Here is a 19,577-nt window from a genome sequence, read left to right as displayed (position 1 = left end):
TAAGGATAGCTTCAAGTTTTGTCTGATTTTCCAAAAGGTATTGTTAGCTAGGAAGTCTTCCAAAGCAAGGTTAAAAGTATCCCCTCTTAGATTCCTGCAGTGCCTTGTTCCAGTTTTATCATGTTATAGAGAAGACTATGAGATCTGTTTCATCACTAGTCTGTAAGCCCTGGAGAGCTAAGGCTGTACTCCTATCCCCAGCTAATATTGCAGTGTGTAATATATGCTTGTTGGCCAAATTAAAGTAATAATGTATTAGATATCTACTGCTATAACTGTAAGAAGTGCACAGCAATGATTTTTCCAAGCCTCTTCTTGGCAAAAAAAACAAAACAAAAAAGACCTCTTTAAATAGAATACAGGAGTCCAATATATAAAACAAAGAGAAGCAAAACTGCTCTGTATGGAGGAGCTGAGAAACTCAGAGCCCTATCTACTCTACTCCCTGCCCCCATGCCTTATTTAACAGCTACCCAGTCAAACTATTGCAAATCAAGAAAGCTAAGTTCTAATTCTGATTCTACCAGTAATTAGCTGTGTGAATTCAGACAAGTCACTTATTGATCTGGCTAGGTCATTTTTATTATATGTAAAATGAACAAAATAGACTAGATCATTAAATGGCTCTCAAATGTTAGTGCTTACTGGAATCACTTTGAGAGTTCTTCAAATTGCAGATCCCTGTGCCGTATCTCTAGAGAATATAATTTGCCAGGTCTGCAGTATTTCTGGTGTAGGTGGTTAGAGGACCACACATTGAGAAACCTTGGACTTGATGTCTTCTCAGGCCTCTTTCATCAGGCTGTCACCATTCTCAAACTTCTACTTACCCACACCACTTCCTCTATCACATCTCTTTTGGACTCCTCTAGTGGTTCACTTTCACCACATTTTTTCTCTAATCAGCATTATTAATGAACAAGTATCATAATGAACAGGGGTCCTAGACCATCAAAAGTGAGCTTCATCCTACAGTACTGATTACATAACTGGCAAACTAGCTAAATATTAAATGCCAGGACTAAAAATAGGCTGTTACATGTTTAAAATAACGCGATCACTAGTTAGCTTAGGGCTTTGCTATTTTTACTAAAGGAAAGGCAGAGACAAGTGGCCAGAAGTTGAAGGGGGAATTACTTAAATGAAGAGGCTGCCAAATGAGGTGAGAACCTAGAAAGAAGCCAGGAGGTGGCATAATTGGTTCAACATACATCAAGGGGTCTCTCTGAATTAAACTAAAAATTTCAGTCTAAACACTCAGAACAACTTCCCAGACACATCTAGTTTTGATTTGCTGCATACTTAAACCCAGAGCTGTGACATTACCTCATGTCATAAATTAATATGACCTGCCATAAAGATCAAATTAAGTTTTTCTATAACTTTTTATTGAAATACAGCATACACACAGAAAAGTATGTATATATGTACTGTAAAGCTTGATGGGTTTTCACAGACTTACCATACCCATGTAACCAGCATTCAGATAATGGAACAGAACACTACTAACACCCTAGAACTTCATCTCATAATGCTTTCTAGTTAATAGCCCCTTCCCAACTAGTACATCCACTATGGTGATTTTCATCATAGTTTAGTTTTGCCTAACTTTGTACTAAATATAAGTAATGTTAAACGTACTCTATTGTGTCTGACTCATGTGAGATTTATCAATACTGTTGTATGTAACTCCGCATTGTGGATTCTCACTGCTTATAGCACTCCAATGAATGAATGTGCCAGAGTTTATTAATCCATTCTACTGTTGATGGCCATTTGGATTATTTCCTGTTTGGGGCTATTATCCAAGTGCTGCTATGAACATTCTAGCAAACATCTTTTGATGAACATATGTACACATTACAGTTGGATATACTCTTGGAAGGGGAATTGCTGGGTCTCCATGGTCCAGGGAAATGGAATTGCTGGGTGTCTTTCCACCTCAGTGAAATTTCTAGGGGCCCAGTGATATGAGAGATATACCTCCTAAAGTAAAGAATAAGTTGTTGCATCAAGCTCCTCCTACAACCAAAAAGGAGGCACAATGCCTAGTGAGCCTTTTTAGATTTAGGAGTCAACATATGCCTCATTTGAGTGTACTACTCCAACCCATTTATTCAGTGCCTAAAGGCTACCAGTTTTGAGGGAGCCTCAGAATAAGAGAAGGTTCTACAATAGGTCCAGGCTACTATGCAAGATGCTCTGCCACTTGTACCATAATATCTAGCAGATCAAATGGTGCTTGAAGTGTCATTGGGAGATATACATGTTGTTTGGATCCTGTAGGTGAATCACAGTACAGGTCCTTCGGATTTTGGAGCAAATCTTTAGCATCTTCTGTGAATAACTATTCTTTTTGAGAAACAGTTTTTGGTTTGCTACTGGGCCTTTGTAGAGACTGAATATTTAACCATGGTACACCAAGTTACAATGAGACCTGAGCTGCCAACCATGAAGTATACATAGTCTGATGTACCAAGCCACAAAGTTGGCTGTGCAGAACAGCACTGCATTGTCAAATAGAAATGGTATATATGAAATTGAGCTAGAGCCCCAAAGGCACAAGTAAGTTAGATGAGGATGTGTTTCAAATGCCCATAGTCCATACTGCTGCTACATTATCTTCTCTCTCCCAGCCTGCACTTTTGGCATTATGGGGAGTTCTCCACAATCAGCTGATGGAGGGGAAAAAAAAACTCAGCCTTGGTTCACAGATGGTTCTACATGATATGCAGGCAACACCTGAAAGGGGCAGCTACAGGACCTACAGCTTCTTTCTGTGACATCCCTGAAGGAAACTGGCGAAGGTATATCCTCCCAGTGGGTAGAACTTCAAGAAAAACATCTCACCGTTTACTCTGTTGGAAGGAGAAGTGGCCAGATATGCGGTTATATACTGATTCACAGACTGTGGCCAATAGTTTGGCTGGATAGTTAGGGACATACATGACTGGAAAATTGATGACAAGGAGATAGGAGTGAAGAAGTATATGGACAGACCTCTCTGAATGGGCAAAAATATATGAAGGTATCTGCGTCCCCTGAAATACTCACCAAAGGGTGATCTCAGCAGACAAAGACTTTAATAATCAAGTAGATAAGATGACCCATTCTGTGGATAACAGTTAGCCTCTTTCTCCAGCCACTTCTGCCATTACCCAGTAAGCTAACAAACGAAGTGGCCATGGTGGCAGGGATGGTGGTTATGCATGGGCTCAGCAACTCACTAAAGTCAACCTGGCTATAGCCCCTGATGAGTATTCAATTTGTTAGCAGCAGAGACCAACACCGAATCCCCACTATGGCACCATTTCCTGGAGTGATCAGCCAGCTACCAGGTGGCAGGCTGATTACCTTGAACAAGTTCCATCATGGAAGGGACAGCATTTTATTCTTACTGGAATAGACACTTATTCTGGATATGGATTTGCCTGTCTTGCATGCAGTGCTTCTACCAAAACAACCATCCAAGGACTTAGAAAATACTTTATCCACTATCATGGTATCCCACATAGAATTTCTTCTGATCAAAGAACTCACTTCACAGCAAAAGAAGGTGGCAAAAGGCCTAAGCTCATGGAATTCACTGGTCTTTCCATATTCCCCACCATCTGAAGCACCTGACTTGACAGAATAGTGGAATGGTCTTTTGAAGACTCAGTTAAAGCACCCTTTAGGCAGCAATACCTTGCGCTGAGACAAGGTTCCTCAGAATGTTGTATATGCTCTGAATCAGCATTCAATATATGGTGCTATTTCTCCCACAGCCAGGATTCACCGGTCCAGGAATCAAGAAATGGAGATGGAAATGAGATCACTCAATATTATCCCTAGTAATCTATTAGGAAAATTTTTTGCTTCCTGTTCCCATGACAGGCCATGCTCTGCTAGCCTAGAGGTCTTAGTTCCAAAGGGAGGGATGTTTCCACCAAGAGACACAGCAATGATTCCAATGAACTTGAAGCTAAGATTGCGACCTGGCTGCTTTGGGCTCCTCAGGCCTCTGAATCAACAAGCAAAAAAGGGAATTACTATGCAGGCCAGGGTGACTGATCCTAACCACTCAAGAGAAATTTCCTCTGCAATGGAGGCAAGGAAGAGTATGTCTAGAATACAGGATATTCCTTAGGGCATCTTTCAGTATTATTATGCCCTGAGATTAAGGTCAATGGAAAAGTACAACAACCCAGTCCAAGCAGGACTAATGGCCTAGACCTTACTGAAATGAGGTTGATATTACCTCACTAGCTTAAGAACTATGACCAGCTGAGATGCTTGCTGAGGGAAGAGGAAATATGAAAGGGAGGAAGGTAGTTATAAATACCAGTTATGTCCACCTAACTAGTTTAAGCAAGTATCTTTGTTTTCTTCCCTCTCTTATTCCTATATCAACTAACATAAAATGTATTAATAGTTAACTCTATATCATAACAGGATATCAAGAAGAGGAGTAAACATCACCCAAGGATTTTGCATCCTCTTCTGGGGAAGGAATTAGCACATTTTAGGTTGTATGTAGGACAGCTGCATTATGTTAGGCAGAAGTATAACTTTGTTACTTTCTATATTTACATATTAATTATGGTTTAAGGACATGTGTATGAATACATAGTTGACATGAAATAGGCTGTGATGGTTAGTTGTATGTGTCACCTTGGTTAGGCTATATTAACCAATTAAATCAAATACTAATTTTGGTGTTGCTGTGAAGGTAAGGTTGTAGATAAGGTTAACATCTATAATAATAGACTTTAAGTAAAGAGATTATCCTTGATAATGTAGGTAGACCTCATCCAATCAGTTAAAAGGCCTTAAGAACAAAACTGAGGTTTCTCAGAGAAAAAAGAAATTCCTCCTAAAGACTGCATGAACTCCTGCTCAAGAGTTTCCAGCCTGCCCTACAGTTTTCAGCCAGACTCTACAGCTGCCTAAGTCAATTCCTTGAAATAATTCTCTGTATATGTATATGTTATGTATATGTATATGTATATGTGTGTACATATATATCCTACTGGTTCTGTTTTGGGCAAACCCTGATATGGCATCTACTATTCCCTACTACCATGCTCATGTCATCAGAGATAGAGATAGAAAAAAGTCTATTATGTGGTCACTGTCTTTGAAAACTTGCTAACCTGAAGAATATGAAAAGTCAGCATTGTGAATTATGTGAGGTAGTAATATATTAGTAAGTGTCAAATGAGTAGCACTGAATTAAGTATTTAAGGAACTTAGGAAAAAAGAGAAAAAACCTCTGTGGACTTAGGGAGTGCTCAGCGTAGACTGGTGTCAGAAATGGGGACAAGGATCAAAAGTAGACAGTTTAGTTGGATTGAAGTTGTACATAATCTATTAAATTTCAACTGCTTCACTGCCTGCTTACTAATAAAAGGTTCCCAGGCTCCAATGACTAATCAGACATTCTGTCTGATATACAGTCAGGAGAACAGAAAAACCTAAACTTGGAGTTTAAAAGCCTTGAAAGATGGAATTCCTCTCTACTACCAGCAGTACAACCTTGAACAAATTGCATACTACTTTAAGCCCCAGATTCTTCACATATAAAATGAGGATTATAAAGTTATAGTGAGAAATAAATGAGATATAATAAGATATTTGGCTCAGTGCCTTTTACAGAGGAAGTGCTCAACCAACAATAAGTGAATGCAAAAATATATGAAAAATATTTTAACAAAGAATGCTACTAAAAGTGAAACCCAACACTAAATTTCAAGTAGTTGTAAGAAAAAGTATCCTAGATAAATACATTTAGATCAATGGCACAAGCTAATTTTTCAAAAGATTAAATATCTGACATTCAAAAAAATATTTTACTCAGGTTTTAAAACCTAACCAAACTTTTTGTAATTCTATTGTTTTCACTTTGTACAAAACTCCTAGAATACAATTTGTAAGTGGACTTCCTGTGTGCATAAGGAATTTACAATGAAAAAATGTTTTCTATCATCCAAAAAATAAGCTCTGCATTCACATTACAGTACCTTGAGGAATATCTTTAGGTGGGGAATATTTCTTCTTCTTTACTACAACATCTTTACTTTTCATTTGTCTAGTTCCTGGTGTTGCTCTAATAATACAACATATTTCTGATGTATTTGAAGGAACCTGAAAAAGAAAAAAATAATACATAATTCTTCCAGGTACTGTATTTGTATGCTGTTTTATTTCAAAGGCAAATCATTTCAACATCCATATTTCATACATATTAATGACAGAAAGCATTTATGAAATGCTTACTCCACTCCAGACACTAATGAAATGGTTTTTAAACATTTGCTTATTTAATATGCACAAGAACCAGACAGGGAAGATTATATCATCCCCATTTGTAAAATGAGGAAACTTAGGTTCAGAGAATTTGGATACCTTATTTAAGGAGAGAGAAAGAATACTGATAGAGTTGAGATTCAAGCATTCCAAAGTGCAAGAGCAAGTTTACAAGATTTACTGAATTAAAACACAAATTTATTTTAATTCTGAGCCATATACTAGATTTCCTTGGTTTCCCAACTCAATGAATTTTGACAACTGCCAATCAAACAGACAGACTCTAGAATAAAGAAATACTGTATCTTCCAAAGTGACATAGCTTGTTTCTTAGAACTCAGAAATAGACATATGTATTTACCAAGGGCTCCTCCCACTGTAAGTAAAGCCTATACAGAAATAACTTCTACTTTAAAATTCATATCATCTTCTGGGGTGGGCATCTGATATTTTTCTGCCCAGCATCATTTCTATTCTTCTGGTACTGAATAGTACCAGAATTTTCTTGGGAGAATCTTTTCATTCTCCCAGCCTGCACACACCCCTTTCTTATGGCTCAGGTGGAGCTGATAATACTTCTGAGCACCAAGAGACCCTAAAACCCAGCCCAGCCAATCACTATATGCTATGCCCCTGGGCACAGTGACTGGCTCAGGCAAAGATGTTGTAAATGGGTCAGCAGGAAGAAGGGAATTCTCAACATGAGATTCTGATACTAAGCCAAAATCCTTAAAGGGGCAAAAGTGGTCCCGGAGTGATACCCGACCCTAGCTATAGCCGTCGTAGTAGAAACAGATATATATCCTCTTAGGAGGATGGAATCCCCATTTTAGGCAAATAGGATTCTTATCAAGTAAGAGTAAGGAAATAAATGATCAGGGTCAGAATCAGAGTTGTTCTTCAAGATTCAGCTCAGAACAGTTCCAAGCAGAAATAATGGACAAAACACATTTCACCTCATCCTCTAATTTTATTATAACAACAATAAAGGAAGTACCAAACTCCTGAGAATATCGAAGAGCGGAGTTAAGCCCCCAGGACATCAGATATCAGAACTGCCAAATCAGAATAGAGTAACAATGTATGAAATGATTAAAGAATTAACAATTGAAATCTCATGGGGCGCCTGGGTGACTCAGTTGGTTAAGCGACTGCCTTCGGCTCAGGTCATGATCCTGGAGTCCCGGGATCGAGTCCCGCATCGGGCTCCCTGCTCAGTGGAGAGCCTGCTTCTGCCTCTCTCTCTGCCTGCCTCTCTGCCTACTTGTGCTTTCTCTCTGTGTGTCAAATAAATAAATAAAATCTTTAAAAAACAAAAAAGAAATCTCATGGATGAGCAAGCAACAAGAGACTATCTGGAGTGAAAAGCAGATGTGAAAAAGAAACAACTAGAATGTCTTGAAATGAAAAATAAAATTGTTGAAATACAAAGTTCATTGGAAGCCTTAAGCAGCAAAGTGGGCACAACTAAAGAATTACTTATGAAATTACCCAGAATACAACAAATAAATGAAAAATATTAAAAAGAGTTTGAAAGATATAGAGGTTAGAAAGATGCCTATTATATGCCAATTATCATCCCAGAGAGAATAAAACAGATAATAGCTGAGAAATTTCCCAAACTGATGAGAAACACGAGTGCACACATTCAGGAAGCCAACATTCCAACAACATTAGAATAAAAAACCAACAGGGGTATCTGGGTGGCTCAACCAGTTAAACGTCCCACTCTTGATTTTTGGCTCTAATCATGATCTCAGGGTCTTGAGATCAAGCCCCACTTTTGGTTCTGCATTCAGTGGGGAGTTTGTTTCTCTCTCTCTCTCTCCCTCTCCCTCTGCCCCTCCCCCTGCACTTGCTCTCTCTCCAAAATAAATAAATAAATCTTTAAAAAATAAAGAATAGGGGTGCCTGGGTGGCTCAGTCGGTTAAATGTCTGCCTTCAGCTCAGGTCTTGATCCTAGGGGCCTGGGATTGAGTCCCGCATCAGGCTCCCTGCTCAGTGGGGAGCCTGCTTCTCCCTCTGCCCCTCTCCCCTGCTCGTGCTCACTCTCTCTCCCCCTCTCTCTCAAAAATAAATAAAATCTTAAAAATAAATAAATAAATAAATAAAAATAAAAAATAAAGAACAAAAAGCCAACAGCAAACAAAATATTAATCTCTTTATGTATACACTCCAGTGAAATTACAGCACACCCACAAATAAGAATTTAAAAATATCCAGAAAAAAAAGATAATTCAGTCCCCAAGACCACCTCAGTCTCAATGATTTGCCAAAAGGACTCACAAGATTCAGAAAAGCTGGTATACTCACAGTCAAGGCTTATTACACAATAAGATACAGACTAAAATCAGCAAAGGGAAAAGGCACATAAGTGGAGTCCAAGAGAAAAAGTACACAGAGCTCAATCCAGGATAATAAGCTTCCAGTTGTCCTCTCCTAGTTGAGTCACATGGATAACATTTAGTCTTCCCATGTGCAAAGTGTTGCCAACATGAGAAGCCCAGTAATCCTTGCCTCAGACCAGTCTCCTAGAGGTCAAACTGACACAAAGTTTGCCTAAAGCCTCAGGCATCAAAAACAGGTGTTTACCATAAATCACATTTAGCATAAACTATCTGGTGTAGTTCAGGACATACAAAGACACTCTTCTCAGGCAGGATACTCCAAGGGGTCATAACTCTTACAAAGGACTCCTTAAATCTCAACAATAAGAAAACAACATAATTAAAAAATGGGCCAAAGACCTTACCAGACACCTCATCAAAGATATACAGATGGCAAGTAAGCATATTAAAGGATGCTCCACACCATATTTCCTCATCAGGGAGATGCAAATTAAAACAACAATTAGATACTACTACATACCTATTAGAATGGCCAATATCTAAAATACTGACAACAATAAAACTTTACCCAAACCCACAGAATGCACAACACCAAGAGTGGACCCTAAGTTAAACTATGGACTGTGTGGGGTGATTATAATATGCCAATGCAGGTTTATCCTTGGTTAAAAAAAAAAGTGCCACTTGGTGAATGAATAATGGTGGTGGCTATGCATGTATTGAAGCAATGGGATATAAGAAATCTCTGCAGGTTTCTCTCAATTTTGCTGCAAATCTAAAACTTCTTTAAAAATTAAAAAAACACATTTTTTAAAAAAGTAAAAGTATACAAAAATACATACCATGTTAACAACAGTCAAAAGAAAGCTAGAGTATATTAACACTAGAAAAAGTAGATTTCTGTGCAAAGAATATTACCAGTAATAAAGAAGTTCCTTCATAATGATAAAAGGGTGAATTAATCAAGAAAACAACAATCCTAAACAATCCTAACTATTTACACACCTAGTAACAGAGCCTCAAAATAAATAAAACAAAGAGGATAGAAATGAAATGAGAGAGGGGCGCCTGGGTAGCTCAGTCAGTTAAGCGTCTGCCTTTAGCTCAGGTCATGATCCCAGGGTCCTGGGATCGAGCCCCATGTCGAGCTCAGCTGGGAACCTGCTTCTCCCTCTGCCCCTCCCCCAGGTCATGCTCTCTTTCTCTCTCTCTCAAATAAATAAATAAAATGAAATAAAAAAGAAATGAAAGGAGGAATGGACAAACCCACCATCACAGTCTGATATTTTAATACCTCTTAATAATTGATAGACGAAATAGGCAAAAAATCAGCAAAGATATAACTGACTTGAACATTACTATCAATCAACCTGACGTGACTGATACTGTAGACCATTCTACTAAAAAAAAGGAAAATACGCATTATTCTCAAGTGTGCACAGAATATTTACCAACATAAACCAAATGGATTATAAAGCATGTCTCAAAAAAGGCATACATACAAGGCATACACAGAACAATCTTAGACCACAATGGGATTATATTAGAAACTAATAACAGAAAGATCTCTGAAAATTTTCCAAATATGTGGACAAGAAATTGCATACTTCTAAACAAGCCATGGATCAAGAATAAATAAATTGGGAAAATGGAAAGTATTTAAACTTGATGAAAATGAAAATACAGCATGTAAAAACTTGTGGGATGCTGCTAAAGCACTAGTCAAAGTAAATTTGTAGCATTAAATGCCTACAGGAGAAAAGAAGAAAGGTCTCCTATCAATGAACTCAGCTTCCACCTTAAGAAAGTAAAAAAAGAAAACCAAATTAAACTCAAAGTAAGCAGACAAAAGAAAATAACATGAGAGCAGAAATCAATGAAAAAGAAAATAGAAAAACAATAGAAAAGGGAGCCTGGGTAGCTCAATCAGTTAAGCATCTGACTCTTGATTTCAGCTCAGGTCATGATCACAGAGTCATGAGATCAAGCCCCACAGGTACTCAGCATGTAGTCTGCTTGAGATGCTCTCTTTCCCTCTCCCTCTGCCCCTACCCCTGCTTGTGCTCTATAAATAAATAAATAAATAAATAAATAAATAAATAAAATCTTCCAAAAAAAAAAAAACAATAGAGAAAAATCAGTGAAACCAAACTTCTAGCCAGCATGGAGTCTGCTTGAGATGCTCCCTCTCCCTCTGCCCCAACCCCCGCTTGTGCTCTATAAATAAATAAATAAATAAATAAATAAATAAATAAATAAATAAATAAATAAAATCTTCCCCAAAAAAGGAAAAAAAAAAAAAACGAATAGAGAAAAATCAGTGAGACCAAACTTCTAGCCAGATTAATGAGGAAAGAAAAAAGACATAAATTACCAATATCAGGAATAAGAAAGGCTTTATCACTACAGATACCAACATATTAAAAGGATAATAAGGGAATATTATAAATAACATCTGACAATAAATTTGACAACTTATAGAAAATGGACAACTTCCTTGAAATACACAAACTACCAAAGTTCACTTGAGAAGAAATAGGTAAGCTGAATAGCCCTAAAGAGATTTTTAACTGTAGCTTATTTCCTTCCGAAAGAGAGAACTCCAGGCCTAGATGGCTTCACTAGTGAATTTACTAAACATTTAAGGCAGAAATAATACTAATTCTCTTCCAGAAAATTGAAGATGAAGGAGTACTTCCCAACTTGTTCTATGAGGCTAGCATTACTCTCATGCTAAACTCAGAGACAGACATCAAAAAAATAAATAAATAAAACTACAGACCCTCACAAACACTGATGGAAAAATTCTAAAATATTTTTAGCAAATCAAATACATCAATACATAAAAAGAAAAGTACACCATAACTAAGTGGGATTTATCCTGGGATGCAGAGTTGATTTAACATTAGAACATAAAACAGTATATTCAATTCATTATCATCATCAATTCACCATATTAACAAACTGAAAAAAAAAAAGTCCTACTACCATCTCAATAGTTACAAAAAGTGCATTCGGCAAAAATCCAAATTCCATTCCTAATAAAAACTCTCAAGCATATTAGGAATAGATGGGAACCTCCTCAACCTAAGAAAAACCTATGGCTAAGATCATATTTAATGGTTAACTACTGAGTGTTTTCCCTCAAAGTATAGAAACAAGGCAAGGATGTCTGCTCTCCCCACTACTCTCTCAGCATTGTACAGGAAAATCTAGTCAGGGAAATTGGGTAAGGAAAAAAAAGGCAACCAGATTAAAAAGGAAGAGGTAGGGGTGCCTGGGTGGCTCAGATGGTTAAGGGTTCAACTCTTGATTTGGGCTCAAATCATGATCTCAGGGTCATGGGAATGAGCCCCGCATCAGGCTCCATGCTGAGCACAAAGTCTGCTTGAGATTCTCTCTCTCCCTCCCTCTCCCACTGCACATTCCCTCACCAAAATAAATAAATAAAATCTTAAAAAAAAAAAAAAAAGGAAGAAGTAAACTTTTTTTCCACAGATAACATAGTTGCCTATGGCATGATGGAAACTTGTGGCGGGGGGCGGGGGAGAACTACTAGAAACTGTAATTAAGTTTAGCAAGTTTGTAGTATACTTGTTATGAATGGAATGCTTCTATCCCCACAAAACTCATATGTTGAATCCCTAATTCCCAATTAGACTTGTATTTAGAGATAGACTCTGTGAGAGGGTGATTAAAGGTTAGCTGACTAAGGGCAAGGTCCTAATCTGAAAGTGCTGGTGCCCTTTTAAGAGGAGGAAGAAACACCAGAGCACTTTTATACTTCATGCAAAGAGAGAAAAGGCCATGTGAAGTCATAGCAAGAAGGTGGACATCTACAAGTTGGAAGAAAGCCCTTCTGGGACCTGAATAGGTTAACACCTTGGTCTTGGACTTTCCAGCCTCCAGGACTGTGAGAAAATAAATTTCTGTTGTGTAAGCTGCCCAGCCTATCATATTTTATTATGGCAAACCGAACAGACTAATATAATGATCAATACACACACACATACACACACACAAAGTATTTCTATATGCTAACAATTAATAGACAGATACTGAAATTAAGAATACCATTTATAATAGTATCAAGAATATGAAATAGTGTCATCAGGAGGGATATAATGACATCAAGTAGGAATAATGACCCAAACAGTGAAAACTACAGAATAATTTGGAGAGAAATTAAAGAGCCAAAAAATGGATAGCTATACATTGTTCTTGGGTTGGAAGACTCAATATTGTCATGATACCAATTATTGCGAAATTAATCTATAGATTCAATGCAATCCTAGTCAAAATTCCATCAGGTTTTTTTTTTTTTGGTAGAAATCAACAAGCTGAATCTAAAATTCATAGAAATGCAAAGGACCTAGAATAACCAAAACAACTGAAAAAGAACAAAGTTAGAGGCTAACACTAATTAATTTCAAGAATTATTATAGTGCCTCATTATTCAATACTGTGTGATACTTGCACAAAAATAGACAACAGTAAAACCTTACAGAAACTCGTACAAATACAAGGATAACAAAAAGTGCATTCGGCAAAAATCCAAATTCCATTCCTAATAAAAACTCTCAAGCATATTAGGAATAGATGGGAACACCTTTCAACAAAGGTGGAAAGGCAGTACAGTGGAAAAAGAATAACCTCTCAATAGAATAACTGAATGTCTGTATGGAAATAAATACACTTGAATCCATACCTCACACCATAAATAAAAAATTAACTCACAGGCATTAGTGCAAAATTTTAAAACTTCTAGAAGAAAACGTAGGAGAAAATCTTTGTGACCCTGGGTTAGGCAAAGATTTCTTAGATGACAACGAAGCCATACCCATGAAAAAAATAAACAAAAAATTGACAAGCTGGACTTCTTCAAAGTTAAAAATGTATGTTCTTTAAGTGACACTGTTTTGCAAGAAGCTACAGATTTTATGATTCCATTTATAACAAATGTCCAGAAAACATTACTCTAGAGACAGAAAATAGATTAGTATTTGCCTGGGGCTGGACATGAGAACAGGGCTTAACTGTAAATAAGTGTGAAGGATTTGGAAAATGTCCTAAAACTGACATAGGTAATTGTTGCACTACTCCATAAATTTACTAAGAATTACAGAATTGTAAACTTGAAATGGGTGAATTTTATGATATACAAAATAACACAAAAAAGCCTGTTTATTCATTTTTTTAAAAAGTGCAGTGGATAAAAAGACAAGGTATGGACTGGGAAAATATCTTTCAAAAGATATTCTATATCTACAATAAGAAAATCAACAATCTTTTTAATGTGCAAAAGATATGAACAGGTATGTCACCAAAGTAAATATATAGATGGCAAATAAGCACATGAAAATGTGATCAACATTATTGGTCATTAGGGAAATGCAAATTAAAACCAGAGTAAGATATCACTTCATACTAATTGGGAAGGTTAAGATTAAAAGACTGACCATACTAAAGGTTAAGATTAACTTAACTAAAGGTTAAGATTAAAAGACTGACAGAACTGGGACGCCTGGATGGCTCAGTCGGTTAAGCGCCTGCCTTCAGCTCAGGTCATGATCCCAGGGTCCTGGGATCGAGTCCCGCATCGGGCTCCCCGCTCTGCGGGGAGCCTGCTTCTCCCTCTGCCTCTGCCTCTCTCTCTCTATGTCTCATGAATAAATAAATAAAATCTTAAAAAAAAAAAAAAAAGACTGACAGAACTAAACGTAGATGAAATGTAGATGTAGAGAAACTACAAGTCTCAAATATTGTTGGTGGAAATGTAAAATGGTACCACAACTTTGGAAAACAGTTTGGAAATTTCTTAGGTATTTACCCAAGAGGAAGGAAATATATATCCACACAGTTAAAGAAGAACTTATTCTGATACTTACTATTACAGTTAAGATTTTATTCAAGATTATTGCAATAGGGTTCACTCACTATACTGTATAGCTTAAACTAATGTAACACTGTATGTCAACCATACTTTTAAAAAAAAGATGTACTATATGTTGGCTAATGAATTTTAAATTAAAAAAAAGAAATAAACCTTTCTTTATTCACACACACAAAAAGACAGTATAATAAGGTATTGCAATAGAGGAGAGTAATTGGGCTCAAATCCAAATACAGCAAATACAGCTAGGGATGTACAGCTGATGAGCAGAATGAGGGTGTCAGTTGTTGAAAAATTACTATGAAGAGACATCAAGTGTAAAGAGATTCTTGTTAAATTGACCTTGTGATATTGTGATTTTTTTAAAAAAAAAAGATTTATTCATCTATTTTTATTTAAGAGAGAGAGAGCACAAGCCAGGGGAGGGGCAGAGGGAGAGAAAGAAAAAATCTCCAGCAGACTCCCCACTGAGCGAGAGCCCAACGCATGGCTTGATCTCAGGACCCTGAGATCATGACCCAAGCTGAAATGAAGAGTCAGCCACTCAGCTGACTGAGCCACACAGGAGCACTGATACTGAGTTAATAAGAAATATATATTTGGTTTGCATCCTCATTGCCAGCACAGAGCTCCTAAAACCTTTGGAATTTCCTAAGTGAGAAGAGCAATAAAGGTGTTTTTGTTAATGTGATAAAACTTTTGGAATGCACCTGAGGATGGGGGCTAGTTGTCAGGGGAATCGATCCTGGATTAGAGGATTGGAACTTTCAGGCCCATCCCATAACCTCCAGGTAGGAGAGAGGAGCTAGAGGTTTACTCGGTTGCCAATGGCCAATGATTTAATCAACCATACCTACGTAATGAAGCTGTCACCAGCTATACTCCAAGACCTGACCTTTACTGCTCACCTGCTTGTACCCATCAAACTTTGTCCCACATTTTCCCTTAAGCCCTTTTTTCCAGTTTATCTCTTAACCCAGGCAAAGACCCAAGGGGCATAGCATCCTGTAATGGAAACCAAAACTACCCTTCAAGCAATAACGACTGCCTGAAAGAAGAGATCCCGTGGCCCAGACCCCCAGACCAGTTTGAGCATCACCCCCTCCCCTGACTCATGCCTGCACAGATAAACTCTGGAATGACCCACACAATGACAGTTACCTTAACCTCATTATAATACTAAAATCTCTGCCCAAGGAGGAGCACCAGCCTCATTTGCATAATATACGATGTATTTATGTATGATGTATGATGTACGTATAGCTCCTTGTCCTTTCCCCATACCTTGCCCTATGCATCTCTTCCATGTGGCTATTCCTGAGTTATATTCTTTTATAAGATACCAGTAATCTAGTAAGTAAAATGTTTCTCTGAGTTTTGTAAGCTACTCCAATAAATTAATAAAATCCAAGGAGTGGGTCATGGGAACCTCTGATTTATAGGCAGTTGGTCAGAAGCACAGGTAACAACCTAGACTGGCAAGTGGCATCTCAAGTAGAGGGTGGTTTTGTGGAATAAGCCCTTTACCTGTGGAATCTGATGCTATCTTCAGGTAGATAGTGTCAAAATTGAGTTGAATTCTAAGACACTCAGCTGATGTCAGGAGTATTGCTTGTTGGGGGTGTGGGCAACTCCCCTACACACACACACTTTGAAACTGGATCCAGGAACCCAATTAGACCTAAGAGGCCAGAGTGCCAAAGGCAGGCCAGATCAGATCAGATCAGATCAAGGGTGGGAGATCAGATATCAAGGGTGGGAGAAAATTCTTGTTAAAACTATACTCAGCAAGAATGGACATAAGGCTTAGCTGAGAAGAGGGCTCAGAAGAGCTTAACTAAAGTTTGATCAAGGAGAGAATCTTTGTCAATACAAATACTTGTACATGAATGTTCCTAGTAGCTAAATGATCCAAATGTCCATAAATGGGTGAAAGGATAAATTTTTGTATACCATAAATGGAATACTACTTAGCAGTAAAAAGGACCAAATTATTGATACACTCAACAACATGAATGAATCTCAAAATAATTATACTGAGTAAAAGACACCAGACCAAAAATTCTCTCTCTCTCACTTGAATGACCCCAAAACTCTAGAAAATGTAAACCAATCTATAATTACAGTAACTAGATCAGTAGTTGCTTGGGGGACAGGGGCAGGAAGGAAAAAATTATAAAACAGGAGGAGGAAACTTTTGGGTTGACGGATATTTTCACCATCTAGATTGTGGTGGTGGTTTTACAGTTGCATACATATGTGAAAACTTCCAAATTATATACTTTAAATATGTGCAGTTTATTGTATGTCAATTATTCCTCAATAAAAATGCTTCTTAAGAGAGGTAATAGTTTCCAGTTTCACCTGGCCTCTCAACAGTGTGCTATAGTCTTGTATTTCCCTACTTCTTCCATTCCAAGTCCTTATTTCAATCTATTTTTACTTCCCTCAGCCTCTTACCCTACCTTTTCTTTCTCTCTCTCCCAGGAAATCATCCTTCTGTCTCTAGTCTCAGCCTTTTATAATCTGTTCTCTACCTCTGGAGCCAGAAGGACATATGACATCATCCCTTGTTCAGAATCCTTTATTGGCTCCTCTCAGGAAAAAGATCCAAATTGCTTAATATGGATTAAAGACCCTTTGAATTCTTGGCCCTTGTTTATCTTAACAGTCTCATCTCCAGCCTTCTCTCACCATCCAGATTCCCACCCTCATCCCAGAGTCACACTGAAAAGGTCTAGCTACAGTGAACCACTACATGTCCCTCTGGTTTGCCTTTTTATGTCTTTTTCCTCTGCCTCTTTCTCTCACTTTGTCCTTCTGTCTCTCTGTCTGCTCCCACACCCCTTCTTTCTGGCTCTTTCTTTCTCCCCATCCCACTTTCTGTTCTCTTTTTCTCCTCATACTCTAGCTCTATTCCCACCCCCATGGCTCTTAGTTTTATGAATTTTATGTCTTTTTTTAATGGAGCATAGTACTTCTGTGTATTCATCTTAACACAATGAAATTGGTGACTACAACTCATATGTACAGATGAAAACAGAGTTTTGGATCAAAGTAGGTTAACAGTATCTCCTCTAGTTGTTTAATAGCACCAAGCCCTGACAATGCAGTGTTCTGGCCATGGCAGCCTAACATTCTTTATTTAGAATTGTAACTGATAGCTGCCTCCTCATGTGGATGATGTTAGCCTCAAATGAGTTACAGATTTCCTAAAGTATCTCATATACAAAGTATCTAATATAACAGTAATAATTTCTTTTAGTAATTGAAGAAAAAATGGAAAATACTAACCTCATTTGAAGAATTTTCTTGCAAATTTGACACAGGAACAATTTCATTTGAATTAACATAATTGCTGACATTTGGAAATAGTTCTTCAAAAGATGCTCTCTGCACTGAGGACAAATCAATCTATAAAAAATATATTACTCTTATAGAAGTCAAATGTGGCAGAAACAATTATTTTTACATAATTAAAGGTGAAATACTATCTCATTAGAAGCATTTTCTTGGGAAAAAGTACAGAGTTTCTTTCTGAGGTGATAAAAAGACTATAAAATTGACTGGTGATGATTACACATACCTGTGAATGTACTAAAAAACACTGAATTTCACATTCTAAATAGGTAAATTGTATGGTATGTTAATTATAGCTCAGTAAAGCTGTTTTTAAATAGCCCACCACAAAAAAAGTGTTAAACATACAGTTACCATGTGACTCAGCAATTCTACTTCCTCTTCTAATCACATACCCAATACAACTGAAAACACATATTCACACAAAAACTTGTATATGAACATTAATAGCAATATTATTCTTTCAAATGCCCCCAAACTGACAAATTAGTAAACAAAATGTAGTATATCCTTACCATGGGATATTATTCAGCCATAAGTAAGGAAGAAAGTATATGTTATAAAATGGATGAACTTAGAAAACATTATGTTAAGTGAAAGAAGCCAAACGCAAAAGCCACGTATTACACGATTCCATTTATATGAAATAGCCAGAATAAGTAAACCTATAAAGAACCCTTTTCCCAGCTTGAAAAACTGATCTTTGCTTAATTCTCATGCTCTGTTCCACTGGGAACCTGATAAAGGTAACAATCCCAACATTGCTAATGGTAAAAATGATGTCTGATTGATAAATTGCATCTGGACTAGGAAGAACTATAATTGCACTATGAATAAATGATAAATGCACTATATGTAAATAAACCCTACAAAAAGCACCATAGTTTGGATTTCCCTGACTCTTGTAATTTGGCATGTCTCTTGTGGGGACTCTGGAAGCTATGCCTATGTGATATTACAAAAGATACTGGATCTCATCTCGTTGTATCTGAGCTGTACCCAAACCGCTAAGTAAACTGCTCCATGAACTTCTGTGAAGACTGATCCCACTGAAGAGGAACACCTGTTTCTGCCCTGCTTGTGAGTTGTATTCCTATTGTTTAGTTGAACCTAAAAAGAACTCTGGTTGGATGAGAGCTGAATTTTAAGACTCTTAGAAGAAAACAGAGGGGGAAAATTTAATATCATTGAATTTTACAACAATTTCTCAGCTATGACACCAAAAGCACAGGAAAAGAAAAAAATAGATAAATTAGACTGCATAAAAATTAAAGCTTCTGTGCATCAAAGGATACTATCAACAGAATGAAAAGGTAACCCACAGAATGGGAGAAAATATTTGCCAGCCATATATCTGATAAGGAGTTAAAATCTAAAATATATAAAAAAAAAACTCATACAACTCATCAACAAATAAATAAGCTGATTAAAAAATGGGCAAGAGACTTGAACAGACATCTCTTAAAAGAAGATACATAAATGGCCAATAAGCATGTGAAAAGATGCTCAACATCATTAGCCATAAGGGAAATACAAATCAAAACCACAATGAAATTCCATCTCACACCCATGAGGATGGCTATTATTTAAAAAAAGACACAGAAGGGGCGCCTGGGTGGCTCAGTCATTAAGCGTCTGCCTTCGGCTCAGGTCATGATCCCAGGGTCCTGGGATCGAGCCCCACATC

General features: G+C 37.3%; 1 protein-coding gene across 1 annotated transcript in view; it reads right to left on the bottom strand.

The window, feature by feature from the left end:
- MEIKIN (meiotic kinetochore factor) overlaps nt 1-19,577 on the bottom strand; it is a 96,409-nt gene that overhangs the window by 3,019 nt on the left and 73,813 nt on the right. Inside the window, exons 11-12 of the mRNA XM_081827130.1 lie at nt 17,825-17,944; nt 6,003-6,126 (exon numbers count right to left, since the gene is read on the bottom strand). Coding sequence (XP_081683256.1) covers nt 6,003-6,126; nt 17,825-17,944 — 244 coding nt within the window. The remainder of the gene's footprint in view (nt 1-6,002; nt 6,127-17,824; nt 17,945-19,577) is intronic.

Source organism: Leptonychotes weddellii, chromosome 7, assembly GCF_054177405.1.
Source record: "Leptonychotes weddellii isolate Sample4059 chromosome 7, ASM5417740v2, whole genome shotgun sequence".
Lineage (NCBI taxonomy): Eukaryota > Metazoa > Chordata > Mammalia > Carnivora > Phocidae > Leptonychotes > Leptonychotes weddellii.
The sequence above is the reverse complement of the archived record's forward strand: the minus strand, read 5'-3'. Positions and strand labels throughout refer to the sequence as shown.